Raw genomic sequence first — 26,046 nt, 5'->3', positions numbered from 1 at the left:
AACTTAATACTTGTACTAACTTACCTGCATAAGCAACAATCCAACTATAAAAGCACTTCCTTGACAGTAACCAACCTCACGATCCACTAAAGAATATGCCTAAAAAGTAAAAAATGTTCAAAATACTTTAACATGATGTATTATATCTTTCTTCTCTAAAAACCTAAAAATAGTGAGATGATGGAGTAAATACCATTTATTTTTTTGACAAGCTTCCGCTTGCTTGTCATACATGTTATCCTATTAGGGTTTAAAAAGTAGATGATTTATTACATAAAATTTTCTTTTGATAATTTCCCAGTTAGAAACCGACGCTCCTAAGGACAAGAAAATAAAGGAACTTACACTCAGTGAAGTAACAAAGTTTAAAAAATATTTATCTGATAAAGATAAAAACAGTAAGGTTAAGGTAAAGCACTGGGAGAACTGAAATGGTTCAAAAAGAAATTAATATTTTACAGAGGTAGTTGAAAAGGAAAGGAACTATTTCAAGAAAAAAGGCAATATTGAAGAAAAAATTACAATAGCACACACTCTGAAGAGCTAAGAGTTCTTACAGTGCTGGCCATAGTAAGCCGAAAACTGGTCCTAGATTGTGAAACTCACAGAAGATAAATCATCCATTTTCATAAAGGATCTTTCTATGGTATAGTGATTTATAGACTATTTGATTCTACCCAATATCAAGCAATGTGATGAATTTTCTAAGTTCTCCAAACTAGACAGTAATGTAGCATCAAAATTAAAGCAGAAATCATGCTAAAGTCAAATTTTTGCCAAAGTAACTGATTACTGTCTAATTTCAACCTTCTGAGAATTCATTTTAAAAAATTATAAACAGAACTTACCTTCATTACATTAAATAAAACCTCCTGTCCAAGGCTGTCTTTTTCCTTAAAGAAATTGTGTTCAGGATAAGTTCTAGCAATGTCCCTTCGGATCAATTTTTCACAAGGTGAGGTCATTTTCAGGAGTTCTGAATACTGATCCTTAATTGGCATACTTTGTGCACTGCATAAAAGTTGCCAAACTATTGCTCTAAAATGGTGAGGTATCCCTTTACGAACAAGCTCCTAAAAATAAAATTAAAAGTAAAATAAAATTTTAATATTGAATTATTGAAGTCTCCTACCTTAAAAGTCAAAGAAGACTTGTTGGGGATTGGAATGGAGTGGAACACTTTATCAAATTTATAATTCACAAAGCTACTCTTAAATACTAGGGAACCTTTTAACCAAGGCTAATACTTGGCCCTTGGATGTGTCCTTTCTTGTCAGGGGGGCTACAACGCCATGGATAAACCCTTGACATTTCTCCCAGAATGTGGCCTCTAAAGCTATTAAGGACCTGAAAATCTGCAGAGCTGTGAATGAAAGCACAGCAATAACCATTGTCTTTCAAAGATTTTACCAAAAAGGTAAAATAGTGATAATTCAAAGACCTAGGATGTTACTACTTCATTCATGAATCTATAAAAAGAGAGAATTTCTAAAATAATTTTCAGCTATATATTTCTACAATTAGGAATCGTCTGTAACAACTGATATCTACAATTCAAAACTTCTAATGGACACAAATAAATGAAAACAGATAAAACAGGGCTCTTTATTACAGCACTTAGAAAGTACTCAAATCTCAGTTGTTGTTTTTTTTTTTTTAATCTTCCATTAATCCATGCCTTGATGCCCCTTTGGGATAAGAGGAAGAAATTCAACAAAGAATATGAATACCTTAACTTGCTTTTCCTTCTTTTTGCGTACATCTTCCCATTCATTAACAATTCTTCCCCAAAGAATCCAAGAATCTTCTTCAAGGTGGCTGAGGTTGCTAGAGGCTGATGAACTTGATACAAGGGAGGAGCCACTGTTTCTTCTTGACCCATTTACAGATCTTAAAGACTTACTATCCGTCTCTAACAATCTAAAACATAATTAAAAATTGCTCAAGATCTAATTTTACAGTGATATTGGATGAAGTAATAATGATACATAGATCTTTACTAATAGCCACGGTTTTAGAATATGCATAATTTCAGCAATATTTGGTTATTGCTGTATTTTTTCATCTAAGCATAGCAATTTCAAAATTTGATAGTACATTACATTAAATATTTTAGTGCTATTTGTCCCATCATAATTTCCCTTCATCTCTACTAAAAATACAAATTAGGAGAAATCTAGTGAGAAAGGTGGTTGGGAGGGCTTCAGGAGAAAACAAATTGCTGTTGGAACAGGTTTAACAAATTCTATTGAGGAACTAATCCTACATGTTTAGAATGCATCCTAGGGTAAAAAAAGCAAAGCAGGGCCACCCAAATCACCCAAATCCCTTCTCTTTTTTTCATTTTTTTCTGCCCTTCTATAAATCTGCCATTGTTTGGTCATGCAGTATTGGCATAAAAAATTTACTAGGGTGCATGGATGACTAAGTGGGTTAAACGTCCAACTCTTGCTCTCAGCTCAGGTCTTGATCTCAGGGTTGTGAGTTCAAGCCCTTCACTAGGCCCAGCATGGAGCCTACTGAAAACAACAACAAAAACAAACAAAAAAACCCTGTACAATTATTAATATGAAAATTGGAAGTTTTCACTTATTTGTTTATATACACATATATTTATTTACAGTTCTGGATTCTCTTGAAAAATAAAGATGGCAAAACCAAGCCCATCCATATTCCTGCATAGGAAAAACAAGGTGTAGCCGAGTAGGAGCTTCTCCATTTACATGGAGGACTTTAATACACTCGGTCTCCTTAATCCCAACTACCTCACAAAAACTCAAGCCAACTAACAGTTGTTATTTATCACTGGGTTTGCACTCTCAAACTGAGACCTCTTCATTCTTAAGATCCTTTCGCCTTTGTATTTCCTTATCTGTTCAAAGATGAGATAATTTCAGAGATCAGTTCTATGACTTATCACAACATCAAATCTATTATTTATTTCATAAATAAACACACTATAATGAAAGACTGGAAAATGTGGCTCTCTCACTATAAAGACAGAAATTACATGTCATTCAAATAAGGGTCCTCAAAGATCTATTTCTGTTTTTAACATGACTACCACTTACTTAGAATAATGCCTTGAGAAAGTCCTCTATTTAGGATATAACAAATGCTCCAAATATTAAAGATATATAAAAACTAATAAAAAAATATATGTATTAAACCCTACTGAGCAGACTATTAGAAACACCCTTTGCATGGGAGATTTATTCATCTTTATATCCCTGAAAGCACTTAGCACAATAACAAGGTACATTAAGTATCAACTGAGTTGAAATAAAATCAAAATCTGCATATTAAAAAAAGAACTTCAAATCCCAAATATGTCATAATCAGTTAACACAACATAATAAAAACTGCACAAATACTATTCTTCTTAATGGGATAGTTTCATACATTTCCACTGCAACAATGATTTAAATTAAATATCCCAAATATGGCTAGAAATAGAAAAATGGATAAAACAGCCAAATTAAGCGTCAACTATTTGCTATAAATATTCTTTATTGGAAAAAAATAATTCCCAAAGCAATCTACATATTCAATGCATCCCTATTAAAATAACATCAGCATTCTTCACAGAGCTAGAACAAACAATCCTAGAATTTGTATGGAAACAGAAAAGACCCTAAATAGCCAAAGCAATCTTGAAAGAGAAAACCAAAGCAGAAGGCATCACAATCTTGGACTTCAAGCTATACTACAAAGCTGTAACCATCAAGACAGTATGGTACTGGCACAAGAACAGACACTCAGATCAATGGAACAGAACAGAGAACCCAGAAATGGACCCACAAACATATGGCCAACTAATCTTGGACAAAGCAGGAAAGAATATCCAATGGAATAAAGACAGTCTCTTCAGCAAGTGGTGATGGGAAAACTTGACAGCGACATGCAGAAAAATGAACCTGGACAACTTTCTTACACCATATGCAAAAATAAACTCAAAATGGATGAAAGACCTGAATGTAAGACAGGAAGCCATCAAAATCCTCAAGGAGAAAGCAGGCAAAAACCTCTCTGGCCTTGTCTGCAGCAACTTCTTACTCAACACATCTCCAGAGGGAAGGGAAACAAAGCAAAAACGAACTACTGGGGCCTCATCAAAATAAAAATCTTCTGCACAGCGAATGAAACAATCAGCAAAACTAAAAGGCAACTGACAGAATGGGAGAAGATTTTTTGCAAACGACATAAAGATCAGATATAGGGTTAGTATCCAAAATCTATAAACAACTTATAAAACTCAACACCCAAAAAACAAAGAATTCAGTGAAGAAATGGGCAAAAGACATGAATAGACACTTCTCCAAAGAACATCCAGATGGCCAACTGACACATGAAAAAATGCTCAACATCACTCATCATCAGGGAAATACAAAGTAAAACCACAATGAGATACCACCTCACACCTGCCAGAATGGCTAACATGAACAACTCAGGCAACAAAAGATGTTAGAGAGGGTGCAGATAAAGAGGATCTCTTTTGCACTGCTGGTAGGAATGCAAACTGGTGCAGCCACTCTGAAAAACAGTCTGGAGGCTCCTCAAAAAGTTAAAAATAGAACTACCCTACGACCCAGCAACTGCACTACTAGGTGTTTATCCAAGGGATACAGGTATGCTGTTTCGAAAGGACACATGCACCCCAATGTTTATAGCAACACTATCAACAATAGCCAAAGTATGGAAAGAGCCCTATGTCCATCAATGGATGAATGGATAAAGAAGATGTGGCATATATATATACAATGGAGTATTACTCAGCAACCAAAAAGAATGAAATCTTGCCATTTGCAACTACATGGATGGAACTAGAGGGTATTATGCTAAGCGAAATTAGTTGGAGAAAGACAAATCATATGACTTCACTCATGTGAGGACTTTAAGATACAAAATGATATACAGACGAATATATGGGAAGGGAAGCAAAAATCATATAAAAACAGGAGGGGGACAAAATATAAAAGATTCTTAAATATAGAGAATAAACAGAGGGTTGCTGGAGAGGTTGTGGGAGGGGGAATGGGCTAAATGGGTAAGGGGCACTAAGGAATCCACTCCTGAAATCATTGTTGCACTATATGTTAACTAACTTGAATGTAAATTTAAAAAATAAAATAATAAAAAAAATTAATGATAATGCTTTACTGCTTTTTCCATAGATATTATTTCAGTAAGTCCACAATATATCTTATGGAAAAATTAGTGTTACATATATGTAAGCACTATTTTAAAAAAATTTTTTTAATGTTTATTTTTGAGACAGAGAGTGCAAGCTGAGCAGGGGCAGAGACAGAGGGAGACACAGAATCTGAAGCAGGCTCCAGGCTCTGAGCTGTCAGCACAGAGCCTGATGCGGGGCTCGAACTCACGGGCTGTGAAATCATGACCTGAGCTGAAGTCGGACGCTTAACCAACTGAGCCACTGCGGCACCCCCTTGTGTAAGCACTTTTATATACGATTGTAATCCCTCAGAATTCTAAATGGAATAGAGAAACAAACTCCACTGAAATTACTTGAACTTCAGTTCTTCATTTAATTATTCACTGAATGCTTGCTATATGCCAAATAATGAAACTGCAGCACTACCATCAATAGAGAGATGTAATTTAAAAAGAATATAATGGTATTTCCTAAGCTAAACCTAAGTTTGAAATATGATGGAAGTATAGATGAAAAAGTGCCTAGACAGAAGGCTTCTAGAGAGTCAGAGAGGTCTCAGAGATTGCCAAGTTCTAACTTTTGGCATAAGCAAGAATACCAAGTGCAATCATGGGTGAGTTAGAGAAGTGGGTAAAGAGTTTCTTTTCAGAGGACATTGAAATAACATACACAAATATATAGAACTGTGAGAAAAATTTATAAATGCAATATTCCAAGATACCACATTATTTAAAATACTGTTCTTTGATCCAGTGGAAAAAAAGACAGTCTCTTTAGCAAATCGTGCTGGGAGTAGTGGACAGCAACATGCAGAAGAATGAAACTAGACCACTTTCTTAAACCATGCACAAAAATAAACTCAAAATGGATGAAAGACCTAAATGTGAGACAGGAAACCATCAAAACCCTAAACAGGCAACAACCTCTATAACCTCAGCTGCAGCAATTTCTTGCTTGACACATCTCCAAAGGCAAAAGAATTAAAAGCAAAAATGAACTACTTGGACCTCATCAAGATAAAAAGCCTCTGCACTGCAAAGGAAACAATCAACAAAACTAAAAGGCAACCAACAGAATGGGAAAAGATATTTGCAAATGACATATTCGATAAAGGGTTAGTATCCAAAATCTATAAAGAACTTGCCAAACTCAACACCCAAAAAACAAATAATCCAGTGAAGAAATGGGCAGAAGACATGAATAGACACTTTTCCAAAGACATCCAGATGGCCAACAGACACATGAAAAGATCCTCAATGTCATGCATCATCAGGAAATACAAATCAAAACCACACTGAGATACCACCTCACACTGGTCAGAGTGGCTAAAATGAACAACTCAGGAAACTACAGATGCTGGCGAGGATGTGGAGAAAGGGGAACCCTCTTGCACTGCTGGTGGGAATGCAAACTGGTGCAGCCACTCTGGAATACAGTGTGGAGGTTCCTCAAAAAATTAAAAACAGAACTACACTATGACCCAGCAATAGCACTATTAGTAATTTTATCCAAAGGATACAGGAGTGCTCATTCACAGGAGCACATGTACCCCAATGTTTACAGGAGCGCTTTCAACAATAGCCAAATTATGGAAATAGCCTAAATGTCCATCAACTGATGAAGGGATAAAGAAGATATGGTTTATGTATACAATGGAATACTACTAGCAGTTAGAATGAAATCATGCCATTTGTAGCAACGTGGATGGAACTGGAAGGTATTACGCTGAGTGAAATAAATCAGTCAGAGAAAGACAGATATCATCTGTTTTCACTCCTATGTGGATCTTGAGAAACTTAACGGAAGATGATGGGGGAATGGTAGGGTACAGACAGAGAGGGAGGGAGGCAAACCATAAGAGACTCTTAAATACAGAGGACAAACTGAGGGTGGATGGGAGGGTGGGGGAGAGGGGAAAATGGGTGATGGGCATTGAGGAGGTCACTTGTTGGGATGAGCACTGGGTGTTGTGTGTAACCGATGAACCATGGGAAATCTACTCCAAAAACCAAGAGCACACTTTACAAGCTGTATGTTAGCCAATTTAACAATAAATTATATTTTTTAAAAAAGAACTTAAATAAATAATAAAAATAAAGTAAAATACTGTTCTTGCCTTAACTCACCAAACAAAAAGGACTCAAATGGACAACAGCCATTAATATAAAAGCTAAAAACTATTAAAACTCCTTGAAGAAAACAGGAAAAAGACTTTACAACCTTGAAATAGGCAAAATGTGTTAATGAGACACAAAGAAACACTAACCTCAAAAGAAAAAATAAAGCAGACTTCATCAAACTTAAAAACCCGGGGCGCCTGGGTGGCGCAGTCGGTTAAGCCTCCGACTTCAGCCAGGTCACGATCTCGCGGTCCGTGAGTTCGAGCCCCACGTCAGGCTCTGGGCTGATGGCTCGGAGCCTGGAGCCTGTTTCCGATTCTGTGTCTCCCTCTCTCTCTGCCCCGCCCCCGTTCATGCTCTGTCTCTCTCTGTCCCAACAATAAATAAAAAACGTTGAAAAAAAAAAAATTAAAAAAAAAAAAAAAATTAAAAACCCTACTCTTCAAAAGATACCCTTCAGAAAATGAAAAGGTAAACTATAGACTGAGGAAAAAAAGTTCTCACATATGTATCACATAAGACTGGTATCCAGAATACACAAAGAACTCTTAAAGTCAGTAATGAAAAATGCAAACAACACAGTTTTTTTTTGTTTTTTTTAGTGATTAAGAGACTTAAGCTGACATTTTACAAAACAAAATAATCAAATGGCCAAAAAGCAATGGGAAAACATTCAACTTGTGTTTTAGTCATCAGGATGAAGCAAATTAAAATCACACTATGCAATGTGGCTCAGTCAGTTAAGCATTCATCTCTGGATTTCAGCTCAGATTATGATCTCATGGTTCATGAGTTTGAGCCCTACAATGGGCTCCACACTGACAGTGTGGAGCACCTTTGGGATCCTCTATCTCCCCTTCCTCTGCCTTCTCATGGACTATCTCTCTCAAGGTAAATAAATGATGTCCTAGTTCAACCACTTTGAAGAACTAAATTTTCATTTGATCCAGCAAGAGAAATGAATAATCATATCCACAAAAAGATGTGAAGAAAGTTCACAGAAGCTTAATTCATAATAGTTACAACCCAGAAACAACCCAAATATCCAGAAAAGTAAATGATCAAATTTTGATATATTCATTCCTTGCAATACTAACTCAGCAATAAAAAGAAACAAACTGCTGATACATACAATAAAATGGATAAATCTTATAAATGTTAGGTTGAGTGAAAGAAGCCAGATGCACTCAAGTACATACTATATTATTTCACTTATATCAAGTTCAAGAACAAGCATATTATAGAAAAAATATAGGAGAGGGGCGCCTGGGTGGCTCAGTCGGCAAGCATCCGACTTCAGCTCAGGTCATGATCTCCCGGTTCGTGAGTTCAAGCCCCTCATCGGGCTCTGTGCTGACAGCTCAGAGCCTGGAGCCTGCTTCAGATTCTATGTCTCCCTCTCTCTCTGCTCCTCCCCCACTCACACTCTGTCTCTCTCGTAAAAATAAACAAACATTAAAAAAATTAAAAAATATATATATATATAGGAGTAAATCCTCATGACTTTGGGTTAGGTAGAGCCTTCTTATGGGCTCCTGGTGTGGCTCATTCGCTTAAGCACGTGACTCTTGGTATCGGCTCAGGGCATGATCTCACAATTTGTGAGATTGAGCCCTGTGTCAGGCTCTGCACTGACAGCGCAGAGCCTGCCTGGGATTCTCGCTCTCCTTCCCTCCCTGCTCCCCTCCTTCCTCTCTCAAAAAAATTATGTAAACTTAAAAAAAAAAATAAGTAATTGGGGCACCTGGGTGACTCAGTCGGTTAAGCGTCAGACTTTGGCTCAGTTAATGATCTCACCATTCATGAATTCAAACCCTGCACCCAGCTCTGTGCTGACAGCTCAGAGCCTAGAGCCCATTTCAGATTGTGTCTCCCTCTCCCTCTGCCCTTCTCCCGCTCACACTGTGAGCATGTGTCTTTATCAAAATATACATACATACATGCATACATAAATATTCTTAAATATGACACCCAAAGCACAAATGACTATATCTATATCTATATCTATACACGTATATACAGTAAAACCTTGGTTTGCATGCATAATTCATTCTGGAAACATGCTTGTGATCCAAAGCACTTGTGTATCAAAGTGAATTTCAAGAACCATTGGCTTAGTTGTGATCATGTGACATTCAGTGTCACATACTACTCATATTGCAAGACATCACATGTTTATCAAGTTAAAACTTATTAGAAATGCTTGCTTGTCTTGTGGAACATTCGCAGACCAAGTTACTCCCAATCCAAAGTTTTACGTATTTATAATTATATAAACATATTGAACTCACCAAAATTAAAAATGTTTTGGTGCACCTGGGTGGCTCAGTCGGTTAAGTGTCCAACTTCGGCTCAGGTCATGATCTTACGGTTTGTGGGTTCAAGCCCCACATTGGGCTCTGTGCTGACAGCTCAGAGCCTGGAGCTTGCTTTGGATTGTGTCTCCCTCTTTCTCTTTCTCTGCCCCCCCTCCAAAATAAATTTAAAAAAAACATTTAAAAAAACTTTTTTAAATGTTTTGTGCCTTCCTGGATGCCATCAAGAAAGTGAAAAGAAAACGTAAGGAAGAGGAAAAACTATTTGCAACTCAGAAGACATATCTAAAATATATAAGAAACTCTTATGACTCCATAATAAAAACAAGCAACCCAATTAAAAACTGGGCAAATAATCAGAAAAAACATTTCTCCAAAGAAGATATACAATAGCCAATAAGCACATGAAAAGCTGCTCAGCATCACTAATCATTTGGGAAATGCAAACCAAAACCGTAATAAGATATCACTTTACAACCACTAGGATGGTTATAACTGAAAGACACAATAACAACTGCTGGTGAAGATATGGAGTACACAGGAACGCTTAGACACCACTGATGTGAATGTAAAATAGTAAAACCACTTTGGAAAACAGTCCGACAATTCTAAGAGAAATGGAAAAGCTATGCCCGAGAAGGGATAGGAAACAAATGTAAATGGGCATGCGGTTTCTTGTAGTGACAGATGCACAAAACTTATACAACAAATATTCATGGAAGCATTTATTCATAACAGTCCCAAAGTGGAAACAATCCAATGTCCATCAACTGTTAAATGGATAAAAAACACTGATACAGCCATACAATGGAATATTATTCAGTCATGAAGAGGAATGAAGTATTAGTACATGCTACAACATGGATGCACCTTGAAAATATGATGCTAAGTGAAAGAAGCCACAAAAGGAAACATATTGTATAATTCAATTTATATTAAATATCTAGACTTCATAAAATAGATCAGTTGTTGCTGAGAAGTGGAGCGGAAGTGAGAAGAGTAAGAAGCAATGGCCAGGGGTTGCTAATGGATACGTGTTTTCCTGTGGTGATAGCTACACAACTCTGAATATGTGAAAAAACACTGAATGGTACACTTTAAAGTAGTGAATTGCATGTATATGAATTATAGCTCAAAAAAAGTGTTATATAGAAAAACACGTAAAATATATCAATGGCAATAAAAATCAGAAGAGAGGTTTCAAGGTGGTGAGGTTGCTACAAAAGGGCACAAGAAAATTTCTGGGATGATAGGAATTTTCTAACACGATAGAAATCATCCATGTGTTTAATGGGCATGTGGATAATACACAATCAAATTTGTCAAAACAAACTATACTTAAGAACTGAGTATTTCTCTGCAAATTATACACCAACTTTATAACAATTTATAGAAAATATTGTCTATGGTTAATGACACTAGGAGCAGTGACAATTAGGTGAGAAACTATTGCTTTTTATTATCGAAAGCCCTTTATAACCTTTTAATATAATGACTTGACTTTAGAAAGTACTGTTTTTGCTATATTAAATGCATCTATTCTGTAAAGAAAGGAAAAGATAAACATTATCTCATTTTTTTCTTTTCAAATTTGTTGAGCACTCTAACAAATTTTAGAATTTTCTAAAGAGAAACTTCAGAATTTTTTTCAAAGTCATAGGCATAAAGAAGTCCTTTTGTCAAAGAGTTGAAGCATTTTCAAGAAGTAATACTTGAAATGATATTATCAAGTCTCTCCCCATTTGACTACTAAGTCATGGCATGCAGGTAAACAATTTACAAATTCATTAAGAAAACATAGACTTTATAGAATGTGTAGTTAGAATCAGGTATTTTTACTCCTCTTTGTTAAATACAGTGATGAAACAACTCAGGAAGACTCTTAAACAGCAAGATAATTAAAACATTCCGACATGGTAATAGAGGGAGCATACTACCTTGAAAATGTCAATTTCCAAAGACTTGCGGCTAGCAACTGGGAAAATGGTAAGCATTACTCATAGGTCTGTGGACTACTGAAAAGTCTATTCAAAACTTACTTATTTCCCTCTGTCCAGAGCACATGGGTTCACTGCCTTGGACGGATTTATTGCAAGAACAGAAACTACCTTCCCATCCCATCATAATTTCCTTATGACTAACTAGTAAGAAGAAATTTATCAGATTCAAGGAAAAGAATACTGGCCCAGTAGGAATACTGTATACTACAATCAAGGGCATTCCTCACAGATTTGTGTGGCTTCCTGGCCATTTTTTAACTGCCACTGCTATACAATAATTCACAAGCCCAAATGTATTCATCCTCCCAGAATGCTGCCAGACTAAAACGTCTCTACTGGATCTCTACTGACTGGACAATACATAATCTTCAGTCTCCTAAGTAAGCAACTCCAAGTTTTTGTTAGAGTTCTACCTCTAAGAACAGCATTTGCTATAACCCCACATTATCTGAGATGGGGTGCTAAAGCTAATTTTCAGTTGGACTTCAAGTAGCATTAAGGATGGAGAAAATGTAGGTGTGGCAGCTTCCAGAAGCTTAGAAGACTTGGCAGAGAAAAGGTATTCTCAGCTCTCTAAAGGACAGAAGCAGCAACTAAACAGAGAGCTGACAACAAGGGGAATATGCCAACACAGGGAATAGTGTGAGTTTTATTTTATTAGGGAGATTACCTTTACCGTATCTTAACAACTAAGAACTGAACCTTATCCTCACCAAGAGGTCACCTATCTAAGGAAAACAGCAGAACGTGAGCTTTCTGATGGGCATGTAAGAAAAAAAGTAGCGTGGAGCAGTGCACACTTGACAAACATCAAAGAAAAAGCCTCTCTTGCTACAATACCATGACTGAAAAATACAAAGAAGGAAAAGGAAAACAATGGGTTATCTTTTAGGTATCTAGAGTATGAAGTACTTGGGGGACATCAATGTAGATAAGCATCTTGTAACTAAAAAGACAAGTCTGAAGCTTAGAACTTATCAGGTAGGCATCTTAACATCTCTGAAAACAGTATATTAAGATATTTGAGAGCACATTCACACAACTTTTATTTCACTATATTGCTATAATTGCTCTATTGTATTATTAGGTATTGTTGCTAATCTCTTACTGTGCCAAATTTATAAATTAAACTTTATCATGAGTACATATGTATAGAAAAAAAAACAGTATACAAAGAGTTTGGTACTATCCACGATTTCAGACACCCACTGGGGGTCTTAAAAGGTATTCCACACCGGTAATGGGAAATACTGTATTAGCAAAGAATTGATAGTAAACTTTTTAAATATCCTACTGTACTCAGCATAATGCTTTCCTATGGATACCAAAACAGCAACAAGTCATCATGCCATTTGGAAATGTGTAAACTGCTAAGATAATTTACAAAGAGCTGAAGAAAGATCTAAGAAAAGCTAAGGTAAAAAAAATTGCCATATAAGAAAAACATTTGGAAAGCTAAATACTCTGGCACTTACTGCAGAGGGATCAACTTTCCAAACATGGGGTTCAAATATCTCTTGTAACGTTACATCCAAGGAACAAGATATGAATGAATGTACTGGGGTAAAGACAGCAACCAGCGAGCTAAAAGAAAAGCAAATGAGTAGCAACAAAATACATGCCTGACTCACAGAGTAGTCACAACCATTCACATCAACACCATCAAGTACAAATTCAAGTCTCAGAGCAACAACAACAACAACAACAACAACAACAACAACAAAGGGAGAATTAAGACAAAACACAAAGAATTAACACAAAAAGCAATTCAGAGACAATTCTTAGTGGGGTGCCTAAATAATAGGGATCTCTCCAGTTCTGAAAGCAAGCAGTTTTTTTCTTTTTCTCTTGTTTAAGATGAGGTCTCAGAGAAGGTGAACACGAGACTTCCAGCTCCCTTCCAAATATTCTGACCAGAAACTGATGGTTTGAGGATTAGTTTTACACAGACATTGGGACAGACAGGCATAGCATACTTCTTAGACTTCTTAATTTAAAGATACGATATAGGGGCACCTGGGTGGCTCGGTCAGTTAAGCATCAGCTTAATTTCAGCTCAGGCCATGATCTTGCATTCGTGAGTTCGAGCCCTGTGTCAGACTCTGTACTGACAGCTCAGAGCCTAGAGCCTGATTCAGATTCTGTGTCTCCCTCTTCCTCTGACCCTCCCTTGCTCTGACTCTTTCTCTCTCTCTCTCTCTCTCTCAAAAATAAACATTAAAAAAATTTTAACTAAACAATAGTAAAGATACGATGTAAAACTAAGCTAGTTACAACAGAAAAAGGAGTTCAATAAATTCTTTTAATTACATCATCAAATTCCTCAGGAAATCAGACAATTGATTTAAAAAATTTTTAAAAACCTTCAATGAAAAGAAGAAGGATAGAGTTTGTGTGATGATCTTAAAAGCCTCGCCTATGATTTAAAATTCATGAATTTTTAACACAGAGACTTAAAAATATACGTTTTGCTCAGCTTTTTACTTCCTTAATATTCAGGGTTGCATTATAGAGAGTATCCTCAGGTAAACAAAGTAATGCTTTAGTAGTAAAACTATAAACCTACAATGAAAGTTATGTTAGATCATCTAGATCATCACTGTCCAACAGAAATAAAATGCAAGCCCCTTATATCATTTTAAATGTTATAGTAGCCACATGTACAGTAAAAGAAACAAGTACAATTAACTTTAATAATGTTACCAAATATAGTCAAAATATCATTTTAGCATGTTATCAAAATTTTAATTAATGAGATATTCTTTTTTTCAAATCAGCCATTCAAAACCTTATGTACATTCCACTTTTATAGCACATAAGAATTCAGACCAGCCACATTTCAGGTGCTCAAGTGCCACACCTTACTGGATGGTAGAACTTTAGATGTTGGTAAGATAAAGATATATTACGGTTTCAAAGATTCCTGCTTACTTTACTTAAAAATACATAAAATACATTTAATTTAGTTTAAAAGAACCCTACCCATATTTCCTCATTCTCATATCTCACTTCCAAAACTCTATCAAAAAGCAAATTTTGATTCCAAATATAATGTAAAAGGAAATGAACATGGCTGCAATGACAAACTTTTAAACCACACAAATAATGGCCTATTAAAAATTGAAATTAGCAACATTCCCCTCCTTAATTAAAATGTACTGCTATCACACTTGAACCTTACCTTCCTAAATTCATCTCTGCCAAAGCCTTCATGTTTTCAAAATGAAAAAGAAAAACACATTTAACACACAGGAAAAAAACAGCTGTCCCATTTCAACTTTAAGGCTATCAATTATTAACTTTCATCAAACAGATCTTTGATATTATATTGAACCATTTCTTCACATCTTTCTGGGGTTGCCACATGTACTGATTTTTAAAAGTTATCATTGGAGTAAAATTATGGGAAAGAAAAAAACAGTTTATAAAATTTGTTATTTTAATGTTTAATTTTAATTTTCTAAAATATTGCCATTTTTATACTTTCTGAATTAAAGTGAGTTAAGTAACATGAGTAGCATGAGTCTATATTTGGAGAAGAAAAAACTCTTGAACAAAAGCATATCCCTTGCTACAAAAAGTAACTGTGTCTCGTAATTTTTACTTGAATTATATAATTTGCATATCTATATTATAAACCACAGAAATGGTCAGAGAAAATTTAAGTTATCATTCTTTGAATTTTTTCCTCGGATATAAGAGGTTGGCAGGGTAGTAGGGCAGAACAGGGGGAAGAGAGCTAGACCTAGTGTTTGCCATTTTATTTTTTATTGAGTCAGAGATGTGTTTTTCCACCAGGATTGTTCTAAGGTAAAACAATGTGTCACTAGATTCAACCTCTCTACAAATAAATCCTTCCCATGGATTCTGGGTTTTAATGAAGGAAAGGAAAGAAAAACTCAAAATGTGAACTCAAAAAGAGCACAGATTTTGGGGAGCCTGGGTGGCTCAGTCGGCAGGGCGTCTGACTTCCACTGAGGTCATGATCTTTCACCTTATGAGTTCGAGCCCCGCGTCAGGCTCTGTGTTGCCCCTCAGAGCCTGGAGCCTGCTTTGGATTCTGTGTCCCCCTCTCTCTCTGTGCCCCTCCCCCACTCAAGCTCTGTCTCTCAAAAATAAATATTTAAAAAAAAAAAATAAGAGTACAGATTTTGAGTAATCCATACAAGAACAACAATGACAACCTTTTGCTCCTTTAACTTCAAATTCTGATTTGTCAAAACCTCTTTTCTGAAAGTTTTTAAATAACTCTAGTAATTATTCTTTAGATATTAACATATACACAGGGCACATCTGGTATTCCTGAATAAACTGTGAATTACTTGGAGAAAAGTTCATCTATATCCATAACTTACAATAATTCCTACTGTAGTGCTTTGTATATATTAGTAGTACAGTAATTACTGATCACAACCATAAAAATAAATTCAACTTTGGTCACTTACAAACTCAGCACCAAAAGTTATCTTTTGTGTGCACTATTTTTCCATTAAAGAACCAATTCATTTTTTTATTAATATTTTTATTTTAGTTAACATACAGTACAATATTGGTTTCAGAAGTAGATTCAGTGTTTCATCATTTACATACATCATCCTGTGCTCAATACAAGTGCCCTTTTTTTTTTTAATGTTTATCTTTGAGAGAGCGTGAGCAGGAAGGAACAGAGAGAAAGGGAGACAGAGAATGTGAAGCAGGCTCTGCATTGCCAACACAAAGCCCAACTTCGAAACCATGAACCATGAGATCATAACCTGAGCTGAAGTTGGACACTCAATGGATTGGGCCACCGAAAAAAACTGTCAACAAGTTTCCAAATTTGAAGAAAACTATAAATGTACAAGAAGTTCCACAAAACCCAAATACAAGAAACATGAAAAAAAGTACAATCAGGCAGCTCTGAATCAAACTGCTTAGATCAGGAATAAAGAAAAAAATCTTAAAAAGAGGAAAAAAACCACACTATATATACAGGAACAAAGATTAGGAATGGATCAGATTTCCTAATGAAAACAATGCAAGACAGAAGTCAATGAAACATCACCGAAGCACTGTGGGGGCTGGGGGTGGGGGAACTGTCAACCTATATGCAAAGAAAACATCTTTACAAATCAAAGGCAAAATGAAGACTCAAACATACAAGAGCAGCTCCACCCTTCATGAATTATTATTAAATGAAGTCCTTCAGACAGGAAAAGTATATCAGGTGGAAATCTAGAGTTAAAGAATGAAAGAGCTCCAGAGGTGGAAACTATATAAATATATGAGATATTTTATTATTTTAATTTCTTTAAAAGATAATTGTTGGGGCGCCTGGGTGGCTCAGTTGGTTAAGCGTCCGACTTTGGCTCAGGTCACGATCTCACAGTTCGTGAGTTCGAGCCCCACGTGGGGCTCTGGGCTGATGGCTCAGAGCCTGGAGCCTGCTTCCGATTCTGTGTCTCCCTCTCTCTCTGCCCCTCCCCCGTTCATGCTCTGTCTCTCCCTGTCTCAAAAATAAATAAAACGTTAAAAAAAATAAAAAAATAAATTAAAAAAAAAAAAGATAATTGTTGAAGCAAAAATATTAATACAGAATGAGGGTTACAACATATATAATAGGAAGACACAGGACAAAACTAGCATAAAGGACTGGAGAGGAGATATGGAACTGTACTATTCTTTTTTTTTTTTTTTTTAATGCTTATTTATTTTTGAGACAGAGAGAGACAGAGTATAGTAGGGGAGGGACAGAGAGAGAGAGAGGGAAACACAGAATCCAAAGCAGCCGCAGGCTCTGAGCTGTCAGCACAGAGCCTGATGCAGGGCTCAAACTCACCAACTGTGAGATCATGACCTGAGCCAAAGTATACGCTTAACTGACTGAGCCACCTAAGTGCCCCTGTACTATTCTAAGTTCTTACACCACATCTGAAATAGTATGAGATCCCTTGAAGGCAAATAGAGATAAATTAGAGATTTCTACTATGAACCTTAAAGCAACCAGTAAAATAACAAAACATATTTATAGCTGATAAATCAACAAAGAAAATAAACACTAAAAAAATTCCATTAAATAAAAAGTAAGCAGAAAAATAAAAAGGAAACAACAATATAAAACAAAATGACAGGGGTGCCTGGGTGGCTCAGTTAAGCATCTGACTCTTGATTTCGGTGCTGGTCATGACCTCACAGTCATGAGACCAAGCCCCATGGAGCCCACTTAAGATTCTCTCTCCCTCCCTTGCGCACTCTCTCTCAAAAAACAATAATAATAAAAATAATAATAATAATAATAATAATAATAATTTAAAAAATAAAACAAAAGATTTAAACATAAGCATATCAATAATCACATTAAATATAAATGATCTATTTTCCTGAAAAACCTAGAAAACACTGTTTTCTAGTCACAAAAGACTACCTACTTTATGATTCCATAATGAAGTGTCCAAGAGTAGGCAAACCCACAGAGATAGAAAGCAGATTAGTGATTACCAGTGGCTGGAAGAAAGGTAAAAAAGGGAGACTAATCAGTAGAGAGTTTCTTGGGGGGGGGGGGGGGGGGGATTAAAATGTTCTGAAATTGAACAATAGTAATAGATGCACAACTTTGTAAATACACCAAAATCACTGTATCATATGCTTTCAAAGGGTGGATTTTACAGTGTGTGAACAAATTAAAGATACAATAAAAATACAGTGAAAATACAGGAAAAAAGCAAAAGAAATATTAATAGCAGCATACATATTTTCTTGGATCTAGCCCTGCAAGAAGACTGTAATTCCCACTTCACTCCAAAAGGTTTGGATACATGATTTGCGTTGGCCAATAAAATCTAGATAGAAGTTACATCTACAACTCCCTAACAGACACTTTAAGGTATTTCCACTCTATCTCGTTTGCATCTGCCACAGGTCTGGTTTATCCTGGATAAGGGGTGGTCATTAGTCCTGGAATAAAGAAGTATGGAACAAAGATGTACTCAACTTGCAGCTTAAAATGAATATGAAATGTGAGGAAGAAATAAAACTTTGTTTTTGTAATTTTTAAAAAAGTAAATGGTAAATATTATAAGGCAAAGATCATTCATTTGTATTTTTAAAAGATATAAATATATGTTGCCTAGCTGAGGAACTTTAAAGGCTGGAAAATGTATAATATTTTAACACTATTCAAAAGAAAGGTACAATGACTATGTAGATTTCTAAGCAAACAGTATTACCAAAGATAAAGAAGGGGTTACACAAGAGGGCATAACAAACCTAAATGTTTAAATACTTAATAAGTACAACTTCAAGATACATGAAACAAAGACTGAAATAATTTAAAGAGAAACAGACAAATCCACAATTATAGTTGGGATCATCCATACTCTTCTGTCCATATCCGATATCAAAAGTAAACAGAAAACCAGAAAATAAATAGTAGACTTAAACATTATCAATCCATTTTAACCAACTAATGTTTATAGAATACTCTACCCAACAGTTTAATATACCCTCTTCTCAAGATCACATAAAATGTTTACCAAATAAGATAATATTCAAGATCATAAAAGAATTCTCAATAAATTTATTTATTTATTTTTATTTTTATTTTTATTTTTTTTAATATATGAAAGTTACTGTCAAATTGGTTTCCATACAACACCCAGTGCTCATCCCAAAAGGTGCCCTCCTCAATATCCATCACCCACCCTGCCCTCCCTCCCACCCCCCATCAACCCTCAGTTTGTTCTCAGTTTTTAACAGTCTCTTATGCTTTGGCTCTCTCTCCCACTCTAACCTCTTTTTTTTTTTTTTTTCCTTCCCCTCCCCCATGGGTTTCTGTTACGTTTCTCAGGATCCACATAAGAGTGAAACCATATGGTATCTGTCTTTCTCTGTATGGCTTATTTCACTTAGCATCACACTCTCCAGTTCCATCCACGTTGCTACAAAAGGCCATATTTCATTCTTTCTCATTGCCACGTAGTATTCCATTGTGTATATAAACCACAATTTCTTTATCCATTCATCAGTTGATGGACATTTAGGCTCTTTCCATCATTTGGCTATTGTTGAGAGTGCCGCTATAAACATTGGGGTACAAGTGCCCCTATGCATCAGTACTCCTGTATCCCTTGGATAAATTCCTAGCAGTGCTGTTGCTGGGTCATAGGGTAGGTCTATTTTTAATTTTCTGAGGAAACTCCACACTGCTTTCCAGAGCGGCTGCACCAATTTGCATTCCCACCAACAGTGCAAGAGGGTTCCCGTTTCTCCACATCCTCTCCAGCATCTATAGTCTCCTGATTTGTTCATTTTGGCCACTCTGACTGGCGTGAGGTGATATCTGAGTGTGGTTTTGATTTGTATTTCCCTGATAAGGAGCGACGTTGAACATCTTTTCATGTGCCTGTTGGCCATCCGGATGTCTTCTTTAGTGAAGTGTCTATTCATGTTTTCTGCCCATTTCTTCACTGGGTTATTTGTTTTTTGGGTGTGGAATTTGGTGAGCTCTTTATAGATTTTGGATACTAGCCCTTTGTCCGATGTGTCATTTGCAAATATCTTTTCCCATTCCGTTGGTTGCCTTTTAGTTTTGTTGGTTGTTTCCTTTTCTGTGCAGAAGCTTTTTATCTTCATAAGGTCCCAGTAATTCACTTTTGCTTTTAACTCCCTTGCCTTTGGGGATGTGCCGAGTAAGAGATTGCTACGGCTGAGGTCAGAGAGGTCTTTTCCTGCTTTCTCCTCTAAGGTTTTGATGGTTTCCTGTCTCACATTCAGGTCCTTTATCCATTTTGAGTTTATTTTTGTGAATGGGGTGAGAAAGTGGTCTAGTTTCAACCTTCTGCATGTTGCTGTCCAGTTCTCCCAGCACCATTTGTTAAAGAGACTGTCTTTTTTCCATTGGATGTTCTTTCCTGCTTTGTCAAAGATGAGTTGGCCATACGTTTGTGGGTCTAGTTCTGGGGCTTCTATTCTATTCCATTGGTCTATATGTCTGTTTTTGTGCCAATACCACGCTGTCTTGATGATGACAGCTTTGGCGTAGAGGCTAAAGTCTGGGATTGTGATGCCTCCTGCTTTGGTCTTCTTCTTCAAAATTACTTTGGCTATTCCGGGCCTTTTGTGGTTCCATATGAATTTTAGGACTGCTTGTTCTAGTTTCGAGAAGAATGCTGGTGCAATTTTGATTGGGATTGAATTGAATGTGTAGATAGCTTTGGGTAGTATTGACATTTTGACAATATTTATTCTTCCAATCCATGAGCAGGGAATGTCTTTCCATTTCTTTATATCTTCTTCAATTACCTGCATAAGCTTTCTATAGTTTTCAGCATACAGATCTTTTACATCTTTGGTTAGATTTATTCCTAGGTATTTTATGCTTCTTGGTGCAATTGTGAATGGGATCAGTTTCTTTATTTGTCTTTCTGTTGCTTCATTGTTAGTGTATAAGAATGCAACTGATTTCTGTACATTGATTTTGTATCCTGCAACTTTGCTGAATTCATGTATCAGTTCTAGCAGACTTTTGGTGGAGTCTATCGGATTTTCCATGTATAATATCATGTCATCTGCAAAAAGCAAAAGCTTGACTTCATCTTTCCCAATGTTGATGCCTTTGATTTCCTTTTGTTGTCTGATTGCTGATGCTAGAACTTCCAGCACTATATTAAACAACAGCGGTGAGAGTGGGCATCCCTGTCGTGTTCCTGATCTCAGGGAAAAAGCTCTCAGTTTTTCCCCGTTGAGGATGATGTTAGCTGTGGGCTTTTCATAAATGGCTTTTATGATCTTTAAGTATGTTCCTTCTATCCCGACTTTCTCAAGGGTTTTTATTAAGAAAGGGTGCTGGATTTTGTCAAAGGCCTTTTCTGCATCGATTGACAGGATCATATGGTTCTCTTTTTTTTTGTTAATGTGATGTATCACGTTCATCGATTTGCGAATGTTGAACCAGCCCTGCATCCCAGGAATGAATCCCACTTGATCATGGTGAATAATTCTTTTTATATGCTGTTGAATTCGATTTGCTAGTATTTTATTGAGAATTTTTGCATCAATATTCATGAGGGATATTGGCCTGTAGTTCTTTTTTTACTGGGTCTCTGTCTGGTTTAGGAATCAAATTAATACTGGCTTCATAGAATGAGTCTGGAAGTTTTCCTTCCCTTTCTATTTCTTGGAATAGCTTGAGAAGGATAGGTATTATCTCTGCTTTAAACATCTGGTAGAACTCCCCTGGGAAGCCATCTGGTCCTGGACTCCTATTTGTTGGGAGATTTTTTTTTTTTATTTTTTTTTTTTTTATTTTTTAATATATGAAATTTACTGTCAAATTGGTTTCCATACAACACCCAGTGCTCATCCCAAAAGGTGCCCTCCTCAATACCCATCACCCACCCTGCCCTCCCTCCCACCCCCCATCAACCCTCAGTTTGTTCTCAGTTTTTAACAGTCTCTTATGCTTTGGCTCTCGCCCACTCTAACCTCTTTTTTTTTTTTTTTTTTTTTTCCTTCCCCTCCCCCATGGGTTTCTGTTATGTTTCTCAGGATCCACATAAGAGTGAAACCATATGGTATCTGTCTTTCTCTGTATGGCTTATTTCACTTAGCATCACACTCTCCAGTTCCATCCATGTTGCTACAAAAGGCCATATTTCATTTTTTCTCATTGCCACGTAGTATTCCATTGTGTATATAAACCACAATTTCTTTATCCATTCATCAGTTGATGGACATTTAGGCTCTTTCCATCATTTGGCTATTGTTGAGAGTGCCGCTATAAACATTGGGGTACAGGTGCCCCTATGCATCAGTACTCCTGTATCCCTTGGATAAATTCCTAGCAGTGCTATTGCTGGGTCATAGGGTAGGTCTATTTCTAATTTTCTGAGGAACCTCCACACTGCTTTCCAGAGCGGCTGCACCAATTTGCATTCCCACCAACAGTGCAAGAGGGTTCCTGTTTCTCCACATCCTCTCCAGCACCTATAGTCTCCTGATTTCTTCATTTTGGCCACTCTGACTGGCGTGAGGTGGTATCTGAGTGTGGTTTTGATTTGTATTTCCCTGATAAGGAGCGACGTTGAACATCTTTTCATGTGCCTGTTGGCCATCCGGATGTCTTCTTTAGAGAAGTGTCTATTCATGTTTTCTGCCCATTTCTTCACTGGGTTATCTGTTTTTTGGGTGTGGAGTTTGGTGAGCTCTTTATAGATTTTGGATACTAGCCCTTTGTCCGATGTGTCATTTGCAAATATCTTTTCCCATTCCGTTGGTTGCCTTTTAGTTTTGTTGGTTGTTTCCTTTTCTGTGCAGAAGCTTTTTATCTTCATAAGGTCCCAGTAATTCACTTTTGCTTTTAATTCCCTTGCCTTTGGGGATGTGCCGAGTAAGAGATTGCTACGGCTGAGGTCAGAGAGGTCTTTTCCTGCTTTCTCCTCTAAGGTTTTGATGGTTTCCTGTCTCACATTCAGGTCCTTTATCCATTTTGAGTTTATTTTTGTGAATGGGGTGAGAAAGTGGTCTAGTTTCAACCTTCTGCATGTTGCTGTCCAGTTCTCCCAGCACCATTTGTTAAAGAGACTGTCTTTTTTCCATTGGATGTTCTTTCCTGCTTTGTCAAAGATGAGTTGGCCATACGTTTGTGGGTCTAGTTCTGGGGCTTCTATTCTATTCCATTGGTCTATATGTCTGTTTTTGTGCCAATACCACGCTGTCTTGATGATGACAGCTTTGGAGTAGAGGCTAAAGTCTGGGATTGTGATGCCTCCTGCTTTGGTCTTCTTCTTCAAAATTACTTTGGCTATTCCGGGCCTTTTGTGGTTCCATATGAATTTTAGGACTGCTTGTTCTAGTTTCGAGAAGAATGCTGGTGCAATTTTGATTGGGATTGAATTGAATGTGTAGATAGCTTTGGGTAGTATTGACATTTTGACAATATTTATTCTTCCAATCCATGAGCAGGGAATGTCTTTCCATTTCTTTATATCTTCTTCAATTACCTGCATAAGCTTTCTATAGTTTTCAGCATACAGATCTTTTACATCTTTGGTTAGATTTATTCCTAGGTATTTTATGCTTCTTGGTGCAATTGTGAATGGGATCAGTTTCTTTATTTGTCTTTCTGTTGCTTCATTGTTAGTGTATAAGAATGCAACTGATTTCTGTACATTGATTTTGTATCCTGCAACTTTGCTGAATTCATGTATCAGTTCTAGCAGACTTTTGGTGGAGTCTATCGGATTTTCCATGTATAATATCATGTCATCTGCAAAAAGCAAAAGCTTGACTTCATCTTTCCCAATGTTGATGCCTTTGATTTCCTTTTGTTGTCTGATTGCTGATGCTAGAACTTCCAGCACTATATTAAACAACAGCGGTGAGAGTGGGCATCCCTGTCGTGTTCCTGATCTCAGGGAAAAAGCTCTCAGTTTTTCCCCGTTGAGGATGATGTTAGCTGTGGGCTTTTCATAAATGGCTTTTATGATCTTTAAGTATGTTCCTTCTATCCCGACTTTCTCAAGGGTTTTTATTAAGAAAGGGTGCTGGATTTTGTCAAAGGCCTTTTCTGCATCGATTGACAGGATCATATGGTTCTCTTTTTTTTTGTTAATGTGATGTATCACGTTCATCGATTTGCGAATGTTGAACCAGCCCTGCATCCCAGGAATGAATCCCACTTGATCATGGTGAATAATTCTTTTTATATGCTGTTGAATTCGATTTGCTAGTATTTTATTGAGAATTTTTGCATCAATATTCATGAGGGATATTGGCCTGTAGTTCTTTTTTTACTGGGTCTCTGTCTGGTTTAGGAATCAAATTAATACTGGCTTCATAGAATGAGTCTGGAAGTTTTCCTTCCCTTTCTATTTCTTGGAATAGCTTGAGAAGGATAGGTATTATCTCTGCTTTAAACATCTGGTAGAACTCCCCTGGGAAGCCATCTGGTCCTGGACTCCTATTTGTTGGGAGATTTTTTTTTTTTATTTTTTTTTCTTTTATTTTTTAATATATGAAATTTACTGTCAAATTGGTTTCCATACAACACCCAGTGCTCATCCCAAAAGGTGCCCTCCTCAATACCCATCACCCACCCTGCCCTCCCTCCCACCCCCCATCAACCCTCAGTTTGTTCTCAGTTTTTAACAGTCTCTTATGCTTTGGCTCTCTCCCACTCTAACCTCTTTTTTTTTTTTTTTTTTTTTTTCCTTCCCCTCCCCCATGGGTTTCTGTTATGTTTCTCAGGATCCACATAAGAGTGAAACCATATGGTATCTGTCTTTCTCTGTATGGCTTATTTCACTTAGCATCACACTCTCCAGTTCCATCCATGTTGCTACAAAAGGCCATATTTCATTTTTTCTCATTGCCACGTAGTATTCCATTGTGTATATAAACCACAATTTCTTTATCCATTCATCAGTTGATGGACATTTAGGCTCTTTCCATCATTTGGCTATTGTTGAGAGTGCCGCTATAAACATTGGGGTACAGGTGCCCCTATGCATCAGTACTCCTGTATCCCTTGGATAAATTCCTAGCAGTGCTATTGCTGGGTCATAGGGTAGGTCTATTTCTAATTTTCTGAGGAACCTCCACACTGCTTTCCAGAGCGGCTGCACCAATTTGCATTCCCACCAACAGTGCAAGAGGGTTCCTGTTTCTCCACATCCTCTCCAGCACCTATAGTCTCCTGATTTCTTCATTTTGGCCACTCTGACTGGCGTGAGGTGGTATCTGAGTGTGGTTTTGATTTGTATTTCCCTGATAAGGAGCGACGTTGAACATCTTTTCATGTGCCTGTTGGCCATCCGGATGTCTTCTTTAGAGAAGTGTCTATTCATGTTTTCTGCCCATTTCTTCACTGGGTTATCTGTTTTTTGGGTGTGGAGTTTGGTGAGCTCTTTATAGATTTTGGATACTAGCCCTTTGTCCGATGTGTCATTTGCAAATATCTTTTCCCATTCCGTTGGTTGCCTTTTAGTTTTGTTGGTTGTTTCCTTTTCTGTGCAGAAGCTTTTTATCTTCATAAGGTCCCAGTAATTTACTTTTGCTTTTAATTCCCTTGCCTTTGGGGATTTGCCGAGTAAGAGATTGCTACGGCTGAGGTCAGAGAGGTCTTTTCCTGCTTTCTCCTCTAAGGTTTTGATGGTTTCCTGTCTCACATTCAGGTCCTTTATCCATTTTGAGTTTATTTTTGTGAATGGGGTGAGAAAGTGGTCTAGTTTCAACCTTCTGCATGTTGCTGTCCAGTTCTCCCAGCACCATTTGTTAAAGAGACTGTCTTTTTTCCATTGGATGTTCTTTCCTGCTTTGTCAAAGATGAGTTGGCCATACGTTTGTGGGTCTAGTTCTGGGGTTTCTATTCTATTCCATTGGTCTATGTGTCTGTTTTTATGCCAATACCATGCTGTCTTGATGATGACAGCTTTGTAGTAGAGGCTAAAGTCTGGGAT

At 36.8% G+C, this 26,046-nt stretch overlaps 1 protein-coding gene across 17 annotated transcripts in view; it reads right to left on the bottom strand.

The window, feature by feature from the left end:
- EVI5 (ecotropic viral integration site 5) overlaps positions 1-26,046 on the bottom strand; it is a 248,899-nt gene that overhangs the window by 151,918 nt on the left and 70,935 nt on the right. For 16 of the 17 annotated variants that reach the window (XM_078451656.2, XM_078451660.2, XM_078451658.2 and 13 more), the window contains 3 exons: positions 1,731-1,920; positions 849-1,073; positions 25-99 (listed from right to left, as the gene is read on the bottom strand). In XM_078451656.2, coding sequence (XP_078307782.1) covers positions 25-99; positions 849-1,073; positions 1,731-1,920 — 490 coding nt within the window. Of the gene's footprint in view, positions 1-24; positions 100-848; positions 1,074-1,730; positions 1,921-14,792; positions 14,938-26,046 lie in introns of those variants that run through there. The other variant, XM_078451662.2, reaches the window with a different exon arrangement.

This window comes from Panthera onca, chromosome C1, assembly GCF_046562875.1.
Source record: "Panthera onca isolate mPanOnc1 chromosome C1, mPanOnc1 haplotype 2, whole genome shotgun sequence".
NCBI classification, from domain to species: Eukaryota; Metazoa; Chordata; class Mammalia; order Carnivora; family Felidae; genus Panthera; species Panthera onca.
This window is presented reverse-complemented; position numbering and strand designations above follow the sequence as displayed.